This window comes from Saccopteryx leptura, chromosome 3, assembly GCF_036850995.1.
Source record: "Saccopteryx leptura isolate mSacLep1 chromosome 3, mSacLep1_pri_phased_curated, whole genome shotgun sequence".
Classification (NCBI taxonomy): Eukaryota; Metazoa; Chordata; class Mammalia; order Chiroptera; family Emballonuridae; genus Saccopteryx; species Saccopteryx leptura.
The window spans coordinates 63,787,458-63,811,752 of NC_089505.1; the positions used below are offsets into that span (position 1 = coordinate 63,787,458).

General features: G+C 50.8%; 2 protein-coding genes across 2 annotated transcripts; one reads left to right on the plus strand and one right to left on the minus strand.

Annotated features, from left to right (window-relative positions):
* Positions 1-2,162: 2,162 nt before the first annotated feature.
* On the plus strand, positions 2,163-11,812 carry GIPR (gastric inhibitory polypeptide receptor). Its single transcript, XM_066371859.1, has 13 exons — positions 2,163-2,234; positions 2,657-2,756; positions 3,327-3,434; positions 4,148-4,251; positions 5,883-5,986; positions 6,191-6,335; positions 7,131-7,290; positions 8,223-8,283; positions 8,605-8,674; positions 8,798-8,886; positions 8,977-9,115; positions 11,471-11,512; positions 11,606-11,812. The coding sequence occupies exons 1-13, from the start codon at positions 2,163-2,165 to the stop codon at positions 11,810-11,812; spliced, it is 1,401 nt and encodes a 466-aa protein (XP_066227956.1).
* Positions 11,813-17,116: 5,304 nt separating this feature from the next.
* SNRPD2 (small nuclear ribonucleoprotein D2 polypeptide) lies at positions 17,117-23,950 on the minus strand. Its single transcript, XM_066373791.1, has 3 exons — positions 23,803-23,950; positions 22,212-22,391; positions 17,117-17,381 (listed from the first exon to the last, which is right to left on the minus strand). Coding segments are annotated over exons 1-3 (357 nt in total). The 5' UTR covers positions 23,805-23,950; the 3' UTR covers positions 17,117-17,206.
* Between the last annotated feature and the right edge of the window lie 345 nt (positions 23,951-24,295).

Here is a 24,295-nt window from a genome sequence, read left to right on the forward strand (position 1 = left end):
ATTTATTTAATCAACAGTCACTTTCTGAGCCTTTCTGCTTTGTGCCCAAACCTGTGCTGAGTGACACTGGGAACCCAGAAATGCCCTGCCTAACCCTGTCTTCGTGGGGCCCACAGGCCAGTGTGGGGGACCGACGGTGTCTGTGACGTGACCTAGTGATTGTGTGGTTAGCATAATATCAGTGCAACTGTGAAGAGTTGTGATTGTATTACTGTGTGAGTGCAGGAGGCCACGCCCCAGGATATGTGGCTGGGGCGATGTGTGTCACTGCGATGACTGTCAGCCTGTGGGTGAGAGCCCTGGGCTCTCTGGGTGCGTCTGTGGGTTGTACGGCTGTGAATGAAAGGGAGGAACATGTTCTGTGAGGAACAACATGTGACATTTCGTGCTGAGCCTCTCTGTGTCTCAGTTAATGGGACTGTGTGTGACACTGTGTGTGTGGCTGTACGACTGTCTGAGGCTCTGTGGGTGACGGCTGGGTGGGACAATGTGAGAGACTGCACTGGGGTCCTCACGATGATGACTCCATGACTACTCTCCCATGTGACCTTGAGTGGCTGTGATACTCACAGGCAACCGGCCTCTGCTCCGGGTCTCTGCCCTGGAGCTCCCCCTTCCTGTTCCCTGGCCAGCCCTGGCCCCGCCCCCTCCCACCACCACAGGCTGTCACCTCTTCCAGAACCCCGGCGAAGCAGTGGAGGCAGCAGCACCGCAGGTGAGGGCTCCCCCAATCCCAGCACATGCCCCCTGCCCCCATGGCCCCTGCAAGTCTCTGGGTCCCTCTCTCTCTGTTTCTTAGCCTACGTCTTTGTCTCTCTCTGTCTCTGTGCCCAGTCTCTCACCTCCCATCTCTCGGTATCTTATCTTCATCTCCATGCCTCCCAATCTTTGTCTAGCATCTAAAATATCTCTGTACCTCTCTCTCTCTCTCCCATGCCGTGGTCTCCCTCCATGTCTCTATTTCCTCCTTATCTCCTAGCCCACACTTTTCTCTCTTCCATTGCCTTTCGGTATCTAGTCTCCTGTTGTGCCTCTTCTCTCTCAGTCTCCATGTCTCTCTCTTTCTGTCTCGTGCATCTCTGACTCCTGTCTGTGGGCTGGTCTGAGATCCTCACTGCTTTCCCTTTCCCTACATGTTGCTGGGTGGGGGGTTCAGAGGTAGATTTCCAGGCACGTGGGCTCTTGTGGACCTAAGCCCAGGAGCTGATGCCTTTCTAGTCCTTAGGAGAGGAATATTCCATGGATTCTGGGCTTCATCCACAGCAGGGAAAGTTTTATTTATTTTATTATTTTTTAAGAGAAACATTTTTTACTTTTAATTGGTTTTAGAGAGAGGCCTGACCTGTGGTGGCGCAGTGAATAAAGCCTCGACCTAGAATGCTGAGGTCGCGGGTTTGAAACCCCTGGCTTGCCTGGCCGGGGCATATATGAGAAGCAACCCGCCCCCCTTCTCTTTCTCTCCTCTCTCTAAAATTAACAAATAAAATCTGAGAGAGAGAGGAAGGGAGAGAGAGATCTATTTGTTGTTCCACTTATTGATGCACTCACTGGTTGATTCTTGTATGTGCCCTGACCAGGGATGAAACCGGCAGCCTTGGTGCACCGCCCTCACCAACTGAGCTATCCCGCCAGGGCCAGAGGGGAAAGTTTTATAAGGTTGGGTTCCTATCCGTGATTTGAAAACCCTTTGCACTCAGAGTGAGAAGGAACTCCGAGGGTCATTTCAAGCTGCATGCCTGACGGTTTCTGTTCCCTCTTCTCCAAGGCAGTCCCCAGGTTTCCCGGAGTCTCTATGTCTAGACTTCGGGAGACATTAGCACTTCCGTCCAGCGCAGCTCTAGGACAACCACGTCCTCCGCAAACAACCCCCTCCCTTCCACCGCCGCTGCTCCAGCAAGAGCTTGGGAATCACGTGTCTGATCGCAGCTTCGTCCCCTTCTCTCGCATCTCCCCCAAGCCCCCAAATCATTACACTTAGGGGCATCAGGGGGCGCTGCCTCCGAGTCCGCGCGTGTGAATTCCCGAGCCAGGTGGCGCTCGAAATGGGGGCGGAGGGCGGAGGCTTCTGACTCTGCGGAGGCTTCTGACTCTGCCCTCGGACCCCCAGGCCGGCTGCCCCTGCGTGACCTGACCCTTCGCCCCCCATGCTCCGCGCCCTCACCATGCTGCACTGTCCGCCTTGGAGGCTGCTACTGCTGCTCTCGCTGTGGGGGCCTTTGCTCCACAGAACGGAGGTGAGGCCCCGAGGAGCCACAGAAGTTCAACAGAGGAGAGTTCAAGACCTGGAGGGAGGTTTGGGAACCGTTTTAAGTCTTCCCCCTCCGTAGAGAGAGAGAGAGTTCTAAGACGGCCCCGCTTGCCCAGATTCAAGTTTTGATGGTTGTTTCCAATCCCTCTTTTTTCCCTCGCAAATCCTCCTGATGATTTCCAGCCACCACGGCCCCTAATTTTCCTGACGGTTTTCAGTCCCCCACAACAACTCCCCTGGTGGTTTCTAGGCACACCTCAAGAGTTAGAAGAGTTTTCTCGACCACCCAAGAAACCCGGGTAAACCCTCCAAGTCCCTCTAGGGTTTTTGGCCCACAACCAACCATACTGCCTTTGAGCAAGGGTCTGTCGGGGGGGGGGGGGTGTCCTTCCTTCTCTTTCTCCATAGACAGGCTCTGAGGGACAGACGGCGGGGGAGCTGTACCAGCGCTGGGAACGCTACCGTAAGGAGTGCCAGGAGACACTGGAGGCCGCGGAGCCCCCAGCAGGTGTGATTGGGAAGATTGGGAAGGAGGCGGGTTGGGGGCGCAGGAGTGGGGGAGCCGTCAAGGAGACGGCTGGGGTTGAGCGGGGTGGGCTTAGGGCGGTCTTTGGACTGACGGGCAGGGCCCAAAAGAGATATCTGGGGTAGATGTGGGCTGGGTCGGGGCGCCTCGGGGGCTCGGCCTCGGTGGGAAGGGCCTAAATCCTTGAACTCAAATTAGTGGGAGAAGCCTGGGGTGAAGGTTAAAATGGGCGGGGTCCTGGGCGGGGCTGCGCGGGGTGGTTGGAGGCTGAAGTAGACCGCAAAGGGGCGGGGTTTGTGGTGGAGCCTAAGAAAGGGCCTCGCGGAATGGGAAGCATGTGCCTAGGGAACTTGCTTGAGATGGGGGAGCCCAGAGTAGGGCTGGGAGGATGGGCGGGGCCTTGGGGGTCTGATGGGCGGAGTTGCGGCGAAGCAGGGATGGACCACTCCAGGTGGGCGGGCCTAGGGCAGGGCTTGTGTAAGAGGGAGAGGCCTGGGGCGCAGGGTGCCATAGGTCCACCCGACGTCTGGTCCCCACGCCCGCCCACCCCAGGCCTCACCTGTAATGGGTCCTTCGATATGTACGTCTGCTGGGACTACGCTGCACCCAACACCACTGCCCGTGCGTCCTGCCCCTGGTACCTGCCCTGGCACCGTCATGGTGAGGTGCCCCCTGGACCGCGGGCCCTCCCTGACACAAACAGCTCTTATCCCGTGCCCCAGACATCACTCCTGCTCCTCTCTGTTCATTTGGGTGTTTCCTGTCTGTTTAACCCTGGTTGGGTCACCCTGAACCTGGCTCTGTCACATAATGCTCCTTCTCTGTCTGCGTATCTGTTTGAGGACCACAAGGTTCTTATTTTATTTCCTTTTTCTGAGTCTGCCTCTGACATCCTGGTCTTCCTGTCCGAACTAGCTATGTGGCCCAGGGCAGTTTATTTAGCTTCTTTATGGCTCAGTCTCCTCATCTGTAAAATGGTGTTGATAATAGTACCAATTTCATAGGCTTCTTATGAATATTAAAATTAATACGTGTAAAATTCCATAGAAGGGCTTATCATCATCATCATTATCACATTGGCTTTCTCTCTGCCTTTGTCGCATAGTTGGTCTTTCTCCATTTCCCTTTCAATATGCCTCTGATCCCCTACTTTTTTTTAATTTTAATTTTATTTTATTTATTCATTTTAGAGAGGAGAGGGGGAGAGAGAGGAGAGAGAGACGGGGGGAGGAGCTGGAAGCATCAACTCCCATATGTGCCTTGACCAGGCAAGCCCAGGGTTTCGAACCGGCAACCTCAGCATTTCCAGGTCGATGCTTTATCCACTGCGCCACCGCAGATCAGGCTTGATCCCCTACTTTGATTCCCCACAGTGGCTGCAGGCTTTGTCCTCCGCCAGTGTGGCAGTGATGGCCAGTGGGGACCTTGGAGAGACCATTCTCAGTGTGAGAACCCAGAGAAGAATGGGACCTTCCAGGTAAGAAGAGGTGAGGGATTCAGGTTGGATGTCCAAGGGAGAGGTGGACAGGCAGCAGCCTCAGACCAAGCCTGAAACCCCTTATACTGCTCAGTACAAGGCTCAGACTATGGTTTCCAAATGATAGAAACTCAACTTAAACTTGCTTAATGGTGCCCTGGCCGGTTGGCTCAGTGGTAGAGTGTCGGCCTGGCGTGCAGGAGTCCCGGGTTCTATTCCCAGCCAGGGCACACAGGAGAAGTGCCCATCTGCTTCTCCACCCCCCCCCTTCCTCTCTGTCTCTCTCTTTCCCTCCTGCAGCCAAGGCTCCATTGGAGCAAAGTTGGCCCGGGCGCTGAGAATGGCTCCATGGCCTCTGCCTCAGGCTCTAGAATGGCCCTGGTTGCAACAGAGCAACGCCCCAGATGGGCAAAGCATCACCCCCTGGTGGGCATGCCGGGTGGATCCTGGTCAGGTGCATGCGGGAGTCTGTCTGACTGCCTCCCCGTTTCCAACTTCAGAAAAATACACACACACACAAAAAAAATTTGCTTGATGGAGAAAAAGGGTGTATTTACTTCTATGATGGAAGAGTATTAGGCTGGGCACAACTTCAGGCACAGCTGGATCTAGGTGCTCAAACGATATTGGGAATTTCTTTGTTGCTCACCATATCATGCCTATGTTTTTCTTTGTTCTGGTCTCATCTTTTCTGTGGGATGGAAAAAGTTTTCCTCATTAGCACCAGGCTCACACCCCTCCAACCAAGCAACACTGTGGGGAGATAGAGCCTTGTGCTCAATAGTTTCAGCATAATGCCCCAGGACTGACTTTTATTTTTCAATTACAGTTGACATTCAGTATTATTTTTTATTTATTAGTTTCAGGTGTACAGCATAGCAGTTAAACAATCACATAATTTTTTCTTTTCTTTTTTTTGTATTTTTCTGAAGTTGGAAACGGGGAGGCAGTCAGACAGACTCATGCATGTGCCCGACCAGGATCCATCCGGCATGCCCACCAGGGGGCGATGCTCTGCCCATCTGGGGCGTTGCTCTGTTGCAACCAGGGCCATTCTAGCGCCTGAGGCAGAGGCCATGGAGCCATTCTCAGCGCCCGGGCCAACTTTGCTCCAATGGAGCCTTGGCTGCAGGAGGGAAAGAGAGAGACAGAGAGGAAGGGGGGGTGGAGAAGCAGATGGGCACTTCTCCTGTGTGCCCTGGCTGGGAATAGAACCCGGGACTCCTGCACGCCAGGCCGACGCTCTACCACTGAGCCAACCGGCCAGGGCCTAACATCACATAATTTACAAAGTAATCTCCTCAATATTTCAAGTATCCACTTGGCACCAAAGTTATAGCACTGACTCTTATTGCCCTGGTTTGGGTCGGGTCATATGCCCACCTTGGACTAATCACTGTGTATGTACGTGTGTGTGTGGGAGGGATGGTGTTAGAATGCTCTGATTGGCTGGTCACATGTCCAGCCTTGGAGCTGAGGGTGGAATTAGCCCCACTCAATAAGGGTTGTTGGATCCCCTGATAGAAAATTGGGGTGCTGGGCAAGAACAAAGAGCAGATTTCTCTTCATCCCTTTTCTGGTTCTGGGGGAAGAACTGGTCTGTTTCTGTGCCCTCCCTTTGCCCCCTCCAGGACCAAAGGCTGATCTTGGAGCGGCTACAGGTTGTGTACACCGTGGGCTACTCCTTGTCCCTGGCCACACTGCTGCTAGCCCTGCTCATTTTGAGTTCCTTCAGGTGGGACCCCCAACCATGAGCAAAAGAGGCAGAGGACTGGGCCTCAGTTTGCCCAGTAAGATGGGGTGGGTGGTCAGGCTCCATCAGCAACAACAAGTACCCAATGGTGGTTCTGTGGGAAGAGGGGTTGGGAGTGGTTTCACAGCCTCTATGTGGCCAATGACAAGTCCCCAGGGTTCCCCAGACTGCCTCCCAAATCCCCAGGCGGCTGCGCTGTACTCGCAACTACATCCACATCAACTTGTTCACATCTTTCATGCTGCGGGCGGCGGCCATCCTCAGCCGGGACCGGCTGCTATCTCCAGCAGGCCCCACCCCTGGGGACCAGGTCCCTATTCTGTGGAACCAGGTGAGCATCCTCCCTTTCCTTCTCAAATTGGGATTTTGCCTCTTCTGGTGGGCCGGGAGGTCCCCAATCTATTTACAACCTTTTACACTATCAACAGTTTTTCTCTCTTTTGACCACTCCAAATACCTTTTATTCCCCCAAATACTTTTGGAGAGGGACTCCCAACTTGGCCTCCTCCATTGTTGGCCCCATCACTTTCATTATTGGAATTTCCATTCTCTTTCATTATATTACCAATCATTGGACTTTTCCACTAATGAGAGTCTTCTGCTGGAGGTGAGGAGGTGACAGAATGGGAGAAACCAACTGGTGGGGGGAATTCGGTAGAGACCAGTCTGTTATTGAGACACAAGGTGAGAGAGACTACTAGAGGCTGGGGACAGAGGTGAGAAAAACTATCTAGTAGCAACTTGGGGCATACCAATTGTTAGTAAGTTGTGGGGTGGGTGAGTTCGTATGATGGTGGGAGGGGGGTGACTAGATGGGTGAAACTTTTGGATAGGTGGAGTAGTTGAGTTAGATTCTTAGAAGGATGGTAGAGGCCATATTTGGGGTGATCTGGGGAGAATATTGATAGCATGATAGGAGATACCAATTATTTAAGAGGTTAGAGTGGTAGTGTTCTTATTGGGTGAGAAAAACCAACCACAGGTACCTTTTTTTTGGTGGTATAGCGTGGAGGACTAATTGATGACAAGAGATTTGATGGGGGTGTAAGGACGACCAGGTGGAGGAGAAGTTGGGGACACCCCGGTGGCCCTAACTGTTCCCTCCACCTGTCTGGCCACCCTCTAGGCTCTAGCTGCCTGCAGAACGGCCCAGATCGTGACCCAGTACTGCGTGGGCGCCAACTACACGTGGCTGCTGGTGGAGGGCATCTACCTGCACAGACTCCTGGTGCTAGTGGGAGGCTCCGAGGGGGGCCACTTCCGCTGCTACCTGCTCCTCGGCTGGGGTGAGCCCCGACCCTGTGCCCCGTCCAGCCCAGAGTACCATCACTCCCCGACTACCCTGCTGTTCTGCCTCAGGGATATTTTCCTCTCTCTAGGCCAGGGGTCCCCAAACTTTTTACACAGAGGGCCAGTTCACTGTCCCTCAGACCGTTGGAGGGCCAGACTATAAAAACAACTATGAACAAATCCCTATGCACACTGCACATATCTTATTTTAAAGTAAAAAAAAAAAAAAAAACGGGAACAAATACAATATTTAAAATAAAGAACAAGTAAATTTAAATCAACAAACTGACTAGTATTTCAATGGGAACTATGCTCCTCTCACTGACCACCAATGAAAGAGGTGCCCCTTCCGGAAGTGTGGCGGGGGCCGGATAAATGGCCTCAGGGGGCCGTAGTTTGGGGACCCCTGCTCTAGGCTTTTGTTTTTGTGTGTGTGTGTGTGTTTTTTGCATTTTTCTGAAGCTGGAAACAGGGAGAGACAGACAGACTCCCGCATGCGCCCGACCGGGATCCACCCGGCACGCCCACCAGGGGGCGATGCTCTGCCCATCCTGGGCGTCGCCATGTTGCGACCAGAGCCACTCTAGCGCCTGAGGCAGAGGCCACAGAGCCATCCCCAGCGCCCAGGCCATCTTTGCTCCAATGGAGCCTCGGCTGGGGAGGGGAAGAGAGAGACAGAGAGGAAAGCGCGGCGGAGGGGTGGAGAAGGAAATGGGCGCTTCTCCTGTGTGCCCTGGCCGGGAATCGAACCCGGGTCCTCCGCACGCTAGGCCGACGCTCTACCTCTGAGCCAACCGGCCAGGGCCCTGCTCTAGGCTTTTGCCTCCCCACCTCAGTAGGGGAATTCCGCGGGTCTTGGGCCAAGCCAGGCCCATGCGCGTGCTGACAGCTGCGGCGGGGTGGGGGGTGGGGGTCGGGGTCTGCACAGGGGCCCCCGCGCTTTTCGTCATTCCCTGGGTGATCGTCAGGTACCTGTACGAGAACACGCAGTGAGTCCGGGGGGTCTGGTCGGCGCCTGGGGGTGGGCGGGACTTTGAGGCACACGGCTGGGTGTGATAGAAACGTGGGGTGGTTCTGATGACAACTGAGGGCTTGGAGGGAATGTGGGTGGGGATCTAAAGGAATGGCAGGTTGGGAGGATTGTGTTCTAGGACTACTGGAAGAGGCAGGGAAGAGGGCGGGGCCAGGATAGTAGCGGGCGGGGCTTTAAAGGAATGTGAATGAGACATTAAGGTGGGCGGGGCCTTGTGAGTGACTGCGTGTCCAGTGAGTCAAGCAGTTCAGTCTTAGCTCTTCAATCCCTTCTCCAGGTGCTGGGAGCGGAACGATGTCAAAGCCATATGGTGGATCATACGCACCCCTATCCTGATGACCATTTTGGTACGACTGGCCCCGCCTCCTCCAGGAGGTCTTCACGGATTTCCCATCCTGGGAAGAGGGGCCATTCTCTGTCTCCTAGGACTGACGGTATCTGGCTGGCTCAGACTTTCTCTCTCCTCGCAGGTTAATTTCTTCATCTTTATCCGCATTGTTGGCATCCTCGTGTCCAAACTGAGGACCCGGCAGATGCGCTGTCCCGACTACCGGCTGAGGTAGGGGAGGGTAGTGGGGAAGGAGAGGAAGAGGACTGGATGCAAGATGGGACCCGGGGACGGGGGACTACTACTGTCCTCTACCCCCAGGCTGGCTCGCTCCACGCTGACGCTGGTGCCCCTGCTGGGTGTCCATGAGGTGGTGTTTGCTCCTGTGACAGAGGAACAGGCCCGAGGCCACCTTCGCTTCGCCAAGCTCGGCTTTGAGATCTTCCTCAGATCCTTCCAGGTGCTCAAGCTGGGCGCAGGGGCTACACCCTCCACCTGGGGCCCTTCTCTCCAGAGAGGCAGGAGGGTCACAGTCATCCTCTGGCCCAGCCACTGGATTGGGTGTGATGATGGAATCTTATTCATTTATTCTACACAAAATACTGAGCTGACGCTGCCCTGAGCTGAGGAAGCAGCAGAGACCAAGACAGGAGGCGGGTGGCCTCAGCAGTACCACCTCCTGGTGAAGATCTAGGGCTTTGAGACTCGACAGGGCTGGGGCCAAATTCGGATTTGTCACTTCCCAGCTCTATGGCCTTCACCTCAGGGTCAGAGCTGGAGTAGGCAAGAGAGGTGCTTAAATGTAAGAAAGCACTCACTCCAAAGTTTAAGGCTGACCCTGCACTTGCTTGCCCTAACTCTAGTCCCCACCCTGCTTTACCTCCTTGGGCCTCAGTTTTCTCATCTCTAAAATGGGGACCAAAGACTATACTTTCAGGGATCATTTCTATAGTTTGTTAAAGTGGGGACCACACTTGTCTCACACCACAAGCCTGTTCATTTCATTAAATTCAGCAAACATTTATTGAACATTTGCTATGTGCTAATCAATTTTCCAAGTTTATCGTGGTTATAAGGCCAAGAATCAAATGGTCTCTACTGTCTAGTGGGAAAGGCAGATGCTATCCATGCTATATAAGTAAAATATACAGAATGGCAGATGGTAAAATGTGCCTAGAGGCGGGGGGGGGGCAAGAAAGTAGAGGTAAGGCCTGACCAGGCAGTGGCACAGTGGATAGAGCATCAGACTGGGACACAGAGGGCCCAGGTTCGAAACCCCGAGGTCGCCGACTTGAGCACGGGCTCATCTGGTTTGAGCAAAGCTCACCAGCTTGAGCCTAAGGTCGCTGGCTTGAGCAAGGGGTCACTAAGGCTGCTGTAGCCTCCCGGTCAAGGCACATATGAGAAAGCAATCCATGAAAAACTAAGGTGCTGCAACGAATAATTGATGCTTCTCATCTTTCTCCCTTCCTGTCTGTCTGTCCCTATCTGTCCCTCTCTGTGTCTTTCTCTCTCTGTCACACACAAATAAAGAAAGTAGAGGTGAGGATTAAACAAAGGATGGGGTTACAGAGAGGGGTCAGGGAAGGCCTCCCTGAAAAGAGGATATTGGAGCAGAGACAGGAAGACGTGAGGGAATGAGTGAGGCAAATACTTGGAGAAAAGGTTTCAGGAAGAGAAACCTTACGGGTAAGATCCCTGAGGTGGGAGACAGCATCTGTCATGGTGGAGGAAGGCTGGCATGCCCGAAGCAGTGGGAGCCACGGGGAGATAAGACAAGTAAAATCCTACCAATAACATATATAAGTAACTAATGTATATTGTTAGTTTAGCAAGTAATTTATTATTATAAATAAAAAATTTATATTTAAATTTCTGTGTAAAATGTATACAAATATAAAACAAGTAATGATTCTAAAAATTAGTTTATTAATTTATATTCATTAAAATTAAGTAAATAATATTAATAACCATAAAAAACTGACCTATTGATCCACTTATTTATGCATTCATTACTGGATTCTTTTTTTTTTTTTTAACAGAGAGAGAGTCAGAGAGAGGGATAGATAGGGACAGACAGACAGAAACAGAGAGAGATGAGAAGCATCAATCATCAGTTTTTCGTTGCGACACTTCAGTTGTTCATTGATTGTTTTCTCATATGTGCCTTGACTGGGGGTGGGGCTACAGCAGACCGAGTAACCCCTTGCTCTAGCCAGAGACCTTGGGTCCAAGCTGGTGAGATTTGCTCAAACCAGATGAGCCCGTGCTCAAGCTGGCAACCTTGGGGTCTCGAACCTGGGTCCTCTGCATCCCAGTCCAACGTTCTATCCATTGCGCCACCACCTAATCAGGCTGTTACTGAGTTCTTGTATGTGCCCTGATCGGGGATTGAACCAGCAACTGTGGTGTATGGGGACTGCGCTCTAACCAACAGAGGTACCCTACTAGGGTGCTTTTTGTATATTAATATCTCAATTTTCATAACCATCACTGTATTACCTCATTTTCCAGATAAAGAAACCGAGACTCAGAAGGGTTAAACAGCTTGTCCAAATGGGATAGGAAATAGGGAAGCGGTTATCATATTCAGGGGCCCCTTTATTACCCAGCAAATTGGGAAGAGCAAGGGATGGGATAGGGGCCAGGGCAGGAGCTAGGGAGATGACTGTCAGAAAAACAAAACAAACAAAAGTTTAGGACTAGGGCAGCGGCAGCCAAGGTGGTCTGGGGTTTTGCAAGGGCCCGAGCTCTTAAAAGGGTATTTATAATCCTACCCCCAACCCCCGATTTAACTGCGGGCCTTGTTTGACAGGGCTTGCTGGTCAGCTTCCTCTACTGCTTCATCAACAAGGAGGTAGGGAGATCCCGGGCCCGCCGTCCGCGCCCTCTGGCGGCCGCGTAGGGAACGGCGTGCCTGGCACCGCCCCTGAGCACCGTCCCGTTGCAGGTGCAGTCTGAGATTCGCCGCGGCTGGTATCGCTGCCGCCTGCCCCGCAGCCTCTGCGTGGAGCCGCGCCAGCCCCCGGAGACTGCCTCTCTGACCCTGCCGTTGGGTTCTGGACCTGGCCAGGTCACCATTGGCCACGCCCTGTCTTCGGGGAACCTCCCGGGGCCTGGGGATGCGCCCGTCCAGGTCTTAGAAAGTTACTGCTAGGTAGCGGGTTTCCTGTGATCAATCAGTTAGTATGTATGTATGTATGTATGTATGTATGTATGTGTATGTATGTATGTATGTATTTATTGAGCGCTTACTGTGTACCAGTCTCCCGCTGGAGGGCGCTGGGGCAATAGGGGGAAAGGAAAGAGAAGACAAGGTCCCTGTTCTTCTAGAGTTCACAATTTGAGTGGGAAAAACAGATGAAGACATCAAGTTATATATATGCTGTGGAATGGCTATTGAGGAAAAATATAGCAGGAGGTCTAGGTTGGTCAGGGAGGGCATCTCTGAGGAGGTGATGTTTAAGTCATACCTGCCAAAGGTAAAGGAGACAGCTTTGGGAAGAACTGGCAGGCAGGATTATAGGCAGAAGGAATAGCAACTTCAGAGGCCCTGAGGCCGGAAGCAGCGTGACCATGTCTTAGGGACAGAGAGGTGGCCTTTGTGGCTGGAGCTGGGATGAGACAGAGCCAACAAACAGAGAAGTAGCAGGGGGCACAAGCGCTGGAATTTTATTCTAGGTGTATTGAAAATTCTTAGGAGTGTCCCATGGGCTAATGTTTTAAACAGAGCCTTCTATCTGTCCTGTGGAGGAAAAGATTATTAGGGGCAGGAGTAGAAGCAGGGAGCCCAGTGCAGGTGGGAGGTGATGGTGGCTGAACAAGGTGGTGGCCATGGACGGGTGTGAAGCAGCTGGACTCTGGAGCTATTTTAAAGGTAGAACTGAGGATCTGGCAGTGGATTGCATGTGGAAAATTCAGCAAGGAGAGAAGTCCTGGAAGACTCGTAGGTTTGAGACCACAGAAAGAGGAAAGAGACGGGGGTTACGTTCAGATTGGGGTGAACCAAGAGTGCTCTTTGAACATGTTAAGATTGGAATGAAGGTTTGGGACTGCTGGAGACAGAAGTATGAACCCACTGGGGTCTGGAGAGGAGGATTCAGTGTGCAGATATAAACATGGGCAATTCAGGGCAGGCCTCAATTGAAACCTTGCATTCGGAGGCCAGGACCACTGCTAGCTGGGGAGTGTGGTTGTACACCCCAATCCTCCGGGTGGCTCCCTGGGCACTAGGAGACTTGGGGGAGCCAAGAGCCACATTGTAGTTGGACCACCTCTACACAAGCAAGACCCTCACTTCTAACCCTACTCCCTGAATACACAAAGATTCAGTTAATACGTGGGTGTTGTTGATAATTTTCCTTGGGTCTCTAGCTCCCTGGATGAATAAACTCAAGAGTCCTTTAAGCATGAGGTGGTTTTGCTGGGTCCTCCTTATGGGTTCTGGGAGGGTAGTGGCCCTAGGGCAGCGCCCTTGTAAATAAAACATGAGAAATAGTTGTGTGTTTTTTTGTTGTTTTTTTTTTTTTGTGTGTGTGTGTGTGTGTGTGTGTGTGTGTGCATGCATGCATGCATACGTGCACTAGGTCATAAAGGGAGATGACTGAAGCAGGCAGACAGTGGCTGGGAGCCTGTGGTGGCCATGCGCCCCCTGGAGGGTAACACTGCTCATCTTTAGCCACATGTCATGATAACATGGACATCATGCTGCCACTGTCCCCCCTACTTAAGAATTTGGAATGTTCACGGGATCTCCTGATGCTTAACCATTTGCAATGTATACAATTAAAATTAAGTATGCGTGCGTGCACTAAACATTTAAAAAATTATTTATTAATTTTAGAGAGCAAAATATCTATTTGTTGTTCCACCTATTTATGTATCACTGGTTGATCTGTGTCTGTGCCCTGACGACGGTTCAAACCCACAACCTTGGTGTATCAGGATGATGCTCTAGCCAACTGAGCTACATGGCCAGAGGTGCACTGAACATTTCCTTGAGGGCTGCTTGTCTAGAAAGGTAGTACAGGCAGTCCTCAGGTTATGACAGTTCCATTCCTGCGACAGTGACATAACCCAAATTTTGGTATAAGTTGAAACACATCCTAGCCTAACACAAACTAGTGCTTTTAACAGTCCAAGATAGTGTCGATAAGTGCACCAGGGACGCCAAGTTCCTCACTCAGACGCTGTGTTACCAAACAAGTTCAACCATACAGTTCGTAAGTACACTGCTAACGGCCTAAGCTGGACCACTCACGTCTCAATTTTGTTTCTATGGGAGTAAATGTTGTAAACTGGAAACGTTGTATGTCAAGATGTAACCCAAGGCCCTGGCCAGTTGGCTCAGCGGTAGAGCGTCGGCCTGGCGTGCGGGGTACCTGGGTTCGATTCCCGGCCAGGGCACATAGGAGAAGCGCCCATTTGCTTCTCCACCCCCCCTCCTTCCCCTCTGTCTCTCTCTTCCCCTCCCGCAGCCAAGGCTCCATTGGAGCAAAGATGGCCCAGGCGCTGGGGATGCGCTAGAGTGGCTCTGGTCGCGGCAGAGCGACGCCCCGGAGGGGCAGAGCATCGTCCCCTGGTGGGCAGAGTATCGCCCCTGGTGGGTGTGCCGGGTGGATCCCGGTCGGGCGCATGCAGAAGTCTGTCTGACTGTCTCTCCCCGTTTCCAGCTTCAGAAAAATTAAAAAAAAAAAAAAAAAAAAAAAGATGTAACCCGAGGACCCCCTGTATTGAGAATAAAACTGCAAACATTTAAATGAACTTTAAGTCTTAAAATCTTTTATTATTTGGTTATTGAGTGCCTAGCTGTGGAAAGTTATATATATTATTTACATATATTATAACCACATTTTTTATTGTGGTAAAATATATACATGATACAAATTTGGTGCCTGACCAGGCGGTGGTGCAGTGGGTACAGCGTTGGACTGGGATGTGGAGGACCCAGGTTCGAGACCCCGAGGTCACCAGCTTGAGTGCGGGCTCATCTGGTTTGAGCAAAGCTCACCAGCTTGGACCCAAGGTCACTGGCTTGAGCAAGGGGTTACTAGGTCTGCTGAAGGCCCATGGTCAAGGCACATATGAGAAAGCAATCAATGAACAACTAAGGTGTCACAACAAAAAACTGATGATTGATGCTTCTCATCTCTCCGTTCCTGTCTGTCTGTCCCTATCTATCCCTCTCTCTGACTCTCGCTCTGTCTCTGTAAAAAAAATAAAAAATAAATAAGTAAACACAAATTTTGCTATTTTAACGAAAAAAAAAAAGAAAGAAAAAGAGTAAAGCTGCCGCAAACAGCATGGTTAAAATCTTAGTTTGGCTACTTATTAGTTGTGTGACTTGAAGAAAATTCTCAGCCTCTCTGTGCCTCAGTTTCCACTTCTGGAAAATGGGTTTAACAATGGTATCTTGCATTGATCAATGTCACCTTATTAACTTTAATATCTAAAAAAACAAAACAAAAAAACAATGGTACCTTGCCTGAGTCTCCAATGAGTTGTTCTTATGATACTGTCTGGTGCATGATGGATGGTATGCGCTCGGCCAGCGTGCCCAGCACTATTCCTGCAGCCTTTTGTGTTCACTGCTGAAGGAAGAGGCGATTAGGAACCATTTGGGCAGTGATGTGGGTGAAGAGCTGAGGATAGAAACTCAGACTGATGCCAAGCAGGGTGCTGGGCTGGAATCTTGCCACCACCACCCTGCAATAAAGGATAACCAAATCCCCCTATTCCCAGGGAGGACAAATCAACAACTAGGGAAAACGGGTCACATATGTTATTTTTTGTATTTTTCTGAAGTGAGAAGCAGGGAGGCAGAGATAGACTCCCACATGTGCCCAACCGAGATCCACCCGGCATGCCAATGCTCTGCCCATCTGGGGCAGTGCTCCGCTGCAACCAGAGCCATTCTAGCGCCTGAGGTGGAGGCCATGGAGCCATCCTCAGTGCCAGGGCCAACTTTGCTCCAATGGAGCTTTGGCTGCAGGAGGGGGAAGAGAGAGATAGAGAGGAAGGAGAAGGGGAGGGGTGGAGAAGCAGATGGGCGCTTCTCCTGTGTGCCCTGACTGGGAATTGAACCCGGGACATCCACATGTTGAGCCAACACTCTACCACTGAGCCAATTGGCCAGGGCCAAGCGGGTAACATTTGAACACAGGACTGTGACTCCAGGGCTTGTGCTGTCCTTAGTTTTACAGAAGAACCAACTCCCCAGGGAAGGCTTGTGGCAGCACTACCCCCACTTTACAGATTAGGAGATTAGGACTTGTGGCTTGCAAGGGTCTGGCTGAGTTTGAAAGCAGCTTCCTTGTTTCCTGAGTGACCCTGGGCAAGTAAGTCATTGCCCTCTGGACCTCAGCTGCCTCCAGTATCTACCCCACAGATGGTGTTCCAAAGAGACCACCCAGTAAATGTGCGACTTTATAGCCACACAACGCCTCCCTGTGTCAGGCCCTTTCCTGCTGCAGAGTCCCTAGCTCTGCTGCTAACAGGCACACAGGGTAACTCAGGCTGTGCCTGCCACAGCTGTCAGACACTGATCCTGACCTCAGGCCTATGAACACCTGCACTGCCTGGCGTTAGCCCCCCTCTGAGAACAGAGACAGAGAGGCAGGCAGAGACAGAACTGAGATCGGAATGGGGTGAGCGTGATGTGTGCAAATCAGAGGAAAATAGGGGTTTTCCTTAAGCCTGTAAGTAAGGTTCTCCTTACCTCTCCCTCCCTGCATTTGTCAGAGGATTTCCTTCAATGGTCATTAAGCTGTTATGTAAGGGATAGCAGAGCTCAGGGTAGAGACACAGGCTCAGAGCAGGGTGGGTTTGAATCACAGCAACACTACTTCCTGTATGGGTGTCCCTGGGAAAGTGACACCACTTCTCCACGCCACAGTTCCTTCTTCTGGGAATGGAGGTAATAAACAAGTGTTTGCCCAGAGCTGTTGGGAGGAAGTCTGAACAGCAAGTAGAGCCGGGGGCTGGCATCCTAACTGATCGGCAGGTGACAGCATAACTGCCATCAATATTTGGGTACCGACTGCTTTAAATATGTATCTTATCCCTCCAATGAGGGCAGGTCGACGGCTGTCCCTGACACTAATGTGTCCCCAGCACTGCCACACAGAGCTGGACATGGAAGGTATTTAGGGATGTCTCCTTGACTGAACAAATAGAAAACAAGACAAAAAGGAATCCTGAGTGAGGCTGCCTCACTGAGAGAAGCAGGGAGACAGGAAAGATGGAGTAATAAGAACCAGAAATGATTAAAACAGCAAAGAGCAAAAGCTCTTTGTGCAACCAATTCACTCCTCAGATGGGGAAACTGAGGCATGGAAGAGGCAGAGAAAGGGCCTCTACACCTGCTCAGCAAGGTCCTGATCCCGGTGCTTACCCCATGCCCAGCCACCTCCCTCCCTCAAATTGGCCACGCGCACAAGGCCCTGAGAACAGACAGATACCATTAGAAAAAACAGAGGATTTTATTGTTCTCATGTCAAAGGGCAGGTCTCTGAGGGACAGGGGAGCAAGTTCTGAAGGCAGGAGAACGCTCCTACTTGCCAGCGATGAGCGGGTTCCGCAGGACAACAATGACCGAATCCCCGCGCAGGAACATCTTAGAGATGTAGCGGTCCTTGTTGACTGGCTTGGACTTCTTCTTGCCCTTACCGCTCTTTGGGACCTCGGTCCACATCTCCTTCACGTTCTCCAGCACCATGTTGCAGTGCCTGGTGGGGACAGGGGGCGGGAAGCACAGGTGTGACGGAGCCGCCCTGACGGACCCTCTGCTCCAAGGTGCTGCCTCCCCCTCCAGCAGCACACAAGTCCTCAGGGGGAGGCGGGGCTGAAGGACCCCGTCCCTCTGCGCCTCAGCTGCCTCCTCTCTCACACGGAGACCCTCACGGAACACAGCACTGTTGTAAAGTGCTGAGCAGAGGGCCCGGACCAGAGCTAAGGCAGACAGGACGGCTCTGCTCGTGCCTCTCTCCAGCACTCCCAGCGGCACCAGCAGGAGCCCTTCTCTGGACACCTTGATGCCCGGGGCCCTAAGGCGGCACAGGGTCTTCCCACTTGTCCCGCTCTGTCCCTGTCCTCAGAGTGCTGGGTGGGTACATGTAAAGACAGTACAGATTAGCTCACTCAACAAACACTAGAGAAAGCAGACACTATCCCTGCCCTCATGGGGTGTGCAGTCTAGCGAGGGGGCAAGGCCACTGAGCAACTGAAGAGACCTGGACCTGCAATATGCCGTCAGGTGGTAACTGCTATGAAGATAAACTAAAGCAAGGTGCAGGGACAGGATATATGGGAATATCTCCAGATGGTAAGAAAAAATATTAAAAAGAATGAGGAAGCTCTGTGCCTTGCTTTGGAGTAACCTCGAGGAGACCCTCGTTTTTTTGTGTGGCACAGACAGAGAGAGACAGAGAGAGGAACAGATATGGACAGACAGGAAGGAGAGAGAGATGAGAAGCATCAATTCTTCGTTGCAGTGCCTTAGTTGTTCATTGATTGCTTTCTCATATGTGCCTTGACCGGGGCTACAGCAGACCAAGTGACCCCTTGCTCAAGCCAGTGACCTTGGCTCAAGCTGGTGACCTCGGGGTCTCGAACCTGGGTCCTCCGCGTCCCAGTCTGACGCTTTATCCACTGTGCCACCACCTGGTCAGGCAAGGAGACCCTCTTGAGTGAAAAAGGCAAAGTGGGGAACAGTATGCATGCAGCTACTATATTTTCCCATGTATAAGACACACTCTTTTCTGAAAAAATTTGAGGTCTAAGAACTGGGTGTGTTGTATACCGTGGTTGTTGTGGCATTTCAAATGCCATAGATGGAACCGAGGATGAGGCAATACAGTGTACATGAAGACTGATTCGTCATCAGACACAGATGAAGACAAGCTAATAGATGGGAGTTTTGACAGTGATGAGGGGTTGTATGAATTTTATGATGAATAAAACTTGACTTCAATAACTTTATGCAATACATTATTTATTTCAACCTTCAGGCCCCAAAATTAAGGTGCGTCTTAAATATGGGAGTGTCTTATACATGGGAAAATATGGTGTCTTTTGTAGAAAAAAAGGGGTGTGAGTAGGCAGAGCCTAACCCTCATTTGCTGGTACTTGCAGACTCCTAGGAAGGCACCTAGAGATTGGTGGTCATGGAGTGACTGGGGACAAGCCAGATGGGAACTTTTCATTGAACTGTTAAGTGAAAAAGCCAAGGTCAAAAACTGTGTGCTGTTGCCAGATAAGGAGGTGGCGCAGTGGACAGAGCGTTGGACCAGGATGCAGAAGGACCCAGGTTCGAGACCCCGAGGTCGCCAGCTTGAGCAAGGGCTCATCTGGCTTGAGCAAAAAGCTCACCAGCTTGGACCCATGGTCGCTGGCTCCAGTGAGGGGTTACTCGGTCTGCTGAAGGCCCGCGGTCAAGGCACATATGAGAAAGCAATCAATGAACAACTAAGGTGTCGCAATGCACAACAAAAAACTAATGATTGATGCTTCTCATCTCTCTCCGTTCCTGTCTGTCTGTCCCCATCTATCCCTCTCTCTGACTCTCTCTCTGTCTCTGAAAAAAACAAAAACTGTGTGCTGTGCCATTGGCAGTTATTTAAAACTAAAGCCCCGGCTGGATAGCTCTGTTGGTTAAGAGCATTATCCCGAAGCACAGATGTTGCTGGTTCAATCCCTGGTCAGGACACATAAGGAACAGACTGATGATCCTGTCTCTCCTTTTGTCTATCTAAAATCAACAAAATAAACATTAAAAAATAAAACATAAATAAACTAAAGAGCACCTTCCTCTATTTTTTTTTTCTTTTTCTGAAGTTGGAAACGGGGAGGCAGTCAGACAGACTCCTGCATGCGCCCGACTGGGATCCACCCGGCATGCCCACCAGGGGGCGATGCTCTGCCCATCTTGGGGCGTCGCTCTGCCGCAATCAGAGCCATTCTAGCACCTGAGACAGAGGCCACAGAGCCAGCCTCAGTGCCCGGGCAAACTTTGCTCCAATGGAGCCTTGGCTGAGGGAGGGGAAGAGAGAGACAGAGAGGAAGGAGAGGGGGAGGGGTGGAGCAGATGGGTGCTTCTCCTTTGTGCTCTGGCCAGGAATCGAACCCAGGACTCCCGCACGCCAGGCCGATGCTCTACCACTGAGCCAACCGGCCAGGGCTGCACCCTCCTCTATTTTTATGTCTGATATTATATTCAAGTAATATTCTGGGAAGAGACCTAAGAAATTAGCCATGGTGGGGTCCCCGTGGATCACGAATGGGGGGCGGAAAGATATGCTATTCATTGGGCGCCTTGTGTATCATTCAAATTTTGCCTTACTCAAGAAAGCATTTACATAATTAAGTAAATAAATAAGGCAGCTGAGGACACTCCAGCTGACTACAGTGATGTCCTCAGACCCCTGACATCTGAGAAAAACAATATACACAAGAGGACAAGGAAGATTCTATTTTAAAAACAATCGATTTTGGTCTTGGCCGGTTGGCTCAGTAGATAATGTCAGCCTGGCATGCAGATGTCCTGGGTTTGGTCCCTGGCCAGGACACCCATGAGAAGCAACCATCTGCTTCTCTCCTCTTCCTCTGCCCCATCTCACTTCTCCTCCCGCAGCCAGTGGCTTGACTGGTTCAGGTGTGGCCCCAGGCACTGAGGATAGCTTGGCTGATGTGAGCATCAGCCCCAGACGGGGGGGTTTGCCAGATAGATGTTGGTCAGGGCGCATGCAGGAATCTGTCTATCACCTCTCCTCTCACTTAAAAAAAAAATTATAATATTATGACAGGCCAATTATACTTCAATAAAGCTGTAACCAATTCTATAAAGGATTCCCTAAGTTAAACATGGAAGGATACATACTAGGCTGGGAGGCTGGGTAGGGTAGAGAGGTAGGAGATTGATATGGGAGCAGAGTTAGAACTAGAAGAAAAGGAATCACCTTAAAAAGAAAATAAATAGCCCTGGCCGGTTGACTCAGTAGTAGAGCGTCAGCCTGGCGTGCAGAAGTCCCGGGTTCGATTCCTGGCCAGGGCACACAGGAGAGGCGCTCATCTGCTTCTCCACCCCTCCCCCTCTCCTTCCTCTCTGTCTCTTTCTTCCCCTCCCGCAGCCGAGGCTCCATTGGAGCAAAAGATGGCCCGGGCACTGGGGATGGCTCCTTGGCCTCTGCCCCAGGCGCTAGAGTGGCTTTGGTCGCGACAGAGCGACGCCCCGGATGGGCAGAGCATCGCCCCCTGGTGGGCATGCCGGGTGGATCCCGGTTGGGCGCATGCGGGAGTCTGTCCGACTGCCTCCCCGTTTCCAGCTTCAGAAAAATACAAAAAATAAATAAATAAATAAATAAATAAATAAAAACAATTAAGTAAATAAATATGTACACATCACCAACTACTTAGCACCCACCATGTGCCCAGGGCACTTCTAAGCATTAAGCCATCAATTAACGCATATGACCCCCAGGAAGTAAACACCAGTGTTACTCCCACCTCTAGAGAAAAAAACTGAACACAGTGGATGACGTGACTCACCCCAGGTCACACATTTTGAAAGTGGTGGAGCCTGGGTTTGAATCCAGGTCTATCTGCTTCCTTGTGCTCAGTACTTCCTGTTGTTCTTTTCATTTTACTCAAGAGGAAAGTGGGTTCAGAGGGAAAGACTTGTTTGTGGTCACATAATAGCTAGTGGCCAAAATGTTTCAGAATTAAGCCTCAGCACACTACTGTGAGGAAAGCACTTCCCAAACACTAACCAGAGGCTATAGCTTATATATTTATTGAGCATTTACCACGTGTTAGGTATGGAGTCAAGTGCTCTTCATACATATCATCTAGTCCTCAACTGTTCTATGAGAAGTATAAAGAAACTGAAGCCCGGAGCCAAAAATCACTTGCTGTTCCCTGTGGCTGAAACAGACCGTAGCTTGCTTGTTTATTTTATTCAGGTCTGTTCACTGCTGTCTCTTCAAATGGGGCCTCTCTGAATAACCATATAGGATAGCACCCCATTCTCAGTACTCCATATTACCTGGCTTTACTTTTCTCTATAAAATTGATCACTTCCTGTCAGCTTCCTTACCTATAACAAGCTCCCTGAGTTTAGGAACCATGTTTATTCTAGTCGTTGCTGTGTCTCCAAAGCCTAAAACAGTACCTAGCATAGTGTGTGCTCTAATTACATGATAACTAGTTTGAGAATATGCTGTACTTCTAGTGACTTACTATACTTTACATGCATTAAGGCACTGAATCTTTGCAATCACTATGATTACTGCCACTGTACAGACGAGATAGTAACTTGTCAAAGGTCAAAGAGGCAGCGTTGGGACATGAAACCATGAAGACTGGTTCCTAAATAGAGGCCCATAATCACTGTACTGCATGGCTGGGAGGGGGTAGCAAGAGACAGTCACACCTCGGGTTTTAAGGTGTTTACTCTCCAGGCTTCTAAGAAACCTGGTCTCCAGCATCCTGGCATTGGAGCTGGGACTGCTTCTCCAGGCCTGGACAGAGCCCCTCCAAAGACCCTGTTATAAAACCTTCACCTGTCAAAAGCCTTCACACGGCCCAAGAGCTTCTTGTTGTTGCGACAGTTGATGAGCACCTGGGTGTTGTTCTTGACCGACTGCGTGAGCACGGAGAGTGGGCCCGTGTTAAATTCCTCCTCCTCCCTCTTCTGCAGCTCCTCCGGTGTCATCTCACTCTTGGGCTTGTTGAGGAGGCTCCTGAGTGGGGAAGTAAGGAACCCACAGGTGAGAAACCCCAGAGCTGGAGTGTGGGTGGGCCTCACACTCAGTGTCTCTCCAACCTCTCCCCAACACACCCACCCACCTGTTCCTCGCTTGGCATCACCGTTTGGATGCCTAATAGATTTCTAATCTTGCACATCCTAGGTTGAGCTCCACAATGCCCAATAACTTCAATTAACTCTATCCACAGCCTTCTTCATCTCCATCCATGGTAACTCCATCCTTCTAGTCCTCTGAGCAAAAAGTCTCATGTCAACTTGATTCTTTTTCTTTCTTACATCCTACATTCAATGTCAGAAAATCCTGTCCTTTGCCTCTAAATATGTCCAGAATCTGACCATCTCTTACCACGGCCTGAACCTCTACCATTTCTCTCCTAGTCTTACTGTTCTCACTACCTCCACCATACTCCCTGACAGTGTTCTCCACAGAGCAGTCCCCGGGGTTGTGCCAAGACCTAGATCACATCATCTCACTCTTCAAAACCTTCTCATGGCTCCCATCTTAGTGTAAAGAGTAAAATCCAAAGTTTTTACCATGCCCTGCATCTACCCCTTTCTTTCACTCTGTTCCAGCCAGTGGCCTCCTTGGTGGTTAAGATATTAGGCAAACTTTCAGCTTGGGCCTCTGCATTTGCCTTTTCCTCTGCTGGATGTCTCCCCAGGTATCTCTATGGTTCGTTCTCACTTTCTTTAGGTATAATACTCAAATGTTGCCCTCTCAACGTGTCCTTCTGTGCTAGTTAAGTTAGTCTCTCAAAACTAGCATTAGCCACTGTTTTTACTTTGCTCTTATTTCTTTATTCATAGCCCTGGTCACCTAACACACCATATACTTTACCTGCTTATTACCATTACATTAACCACCTGCCTCTTCCCGCTCCATAAGCTGCAGCACAGGGCTTTTCTTGAGGGATATTCACTGATACATCCCATGTATCTAAAGCAGTGTCTGGTACATACACACTTAATAAGTGATTAACGGACAGTAAAATCATTCCTGTGTCTCATTATCCGGAAGTGTAGCGAACCATCGTCTTCATCTCAAATTATCTTATATCCATCTTATATCATTATTCCTTAAAGTCCACACTACTCTTCTCTCCCAAATTCTTTATTCGGAAAATCGACCCCACTTAAAATTCATTTCAATAAGACTATTTGGGAAAGCCGCCAGCCCGTTATCTGACAAGAGGTGCTTCCTCTCGCAAACTCGGGAGTCGTCAAAAAGCCCCACGCCCGTTCTCAAATTCAACACGAGAGAAGTACTCCACCTGACCCCTAAATACCCCGCCTCCGCCGTCCGCTCTACTCATCCCTTTTCTCTAATTAGTAGGCAAATTTACACCCTCAACCCACTCCCGCCGTTTAAGCCTCGCGGGTCTCACATGGTGGTGGTGACTGCGCTATCGGAACAGCACGGTTTTCTCCACCTTGCTCCGGCGTCCGAAGAGAGAGCGCAAGAAAGGCGGGATTTCCGCTTCCTGCAGTCCACTTCCGTGGGCGCCTGCGCAAGCTCAACCAGCTATGTGGGCGTGGTCTGTTGCCATAGTGAGCCCGCCAGCGCTCAGAGTTGGTGTAAAGGGCTTGCTTAAGTTATTCAAGGACATTTAGGACCATACGGGTTAGAGGTTTACGAAAATGAAGAGATAAAGAAAGCGGGTCCGACTTAAGGGCACAGATGCACAAAGAAAAGGACACGCTATTTCCAAATACCCGCCAGTCTTCCCTTCGGGGCGCGGCCTCCGAAAAGCCAATCCACTCCTCACGCTCAAGGATAGACTCCGCCTCTTTTTCTTTCGGAATGGTTCGTTTACGTGTCTACAGTATTCACCTTTCCGGCTCAGTGAAACCAATACTTTGCCTACATCCGGGAGGGGC

Bases quoted from the DNA above. Each gene is read 5' to 3' on its own strand.
- GIPR (XM_066371859.1), top strand. From the start codon at position 2,163: ATGCTGCACTGTCCGCCTTGGAGGCTGCTACTGCTGCTCTCGCTGTGG. The intron at 8,887-8,976 runs GTAGGGGAGGGT...CTCTACCCCCAG, and splicing joins TGTCCCGACTACCGGCTGAG to GCTGGCTCGCTCCACGCTGA. The intron at 11,513-11,605 runs GTAGGGAGATCC...GTCCCGTTGCAG, and splicing joins ACTGCTTCATCAACAAGGAG to GTGCAGTCTGAGATTCGCCG.
- SNRPD2 (XM_066373791.1), bottom strand. The intron at 17,382-22,211 runs GTGAAGGTTTTA...TGTCCCCACCAG, and splicing joins CGTGTGAAGGCTTTTGACAG to GCACTGCAACATGGTGCTGG.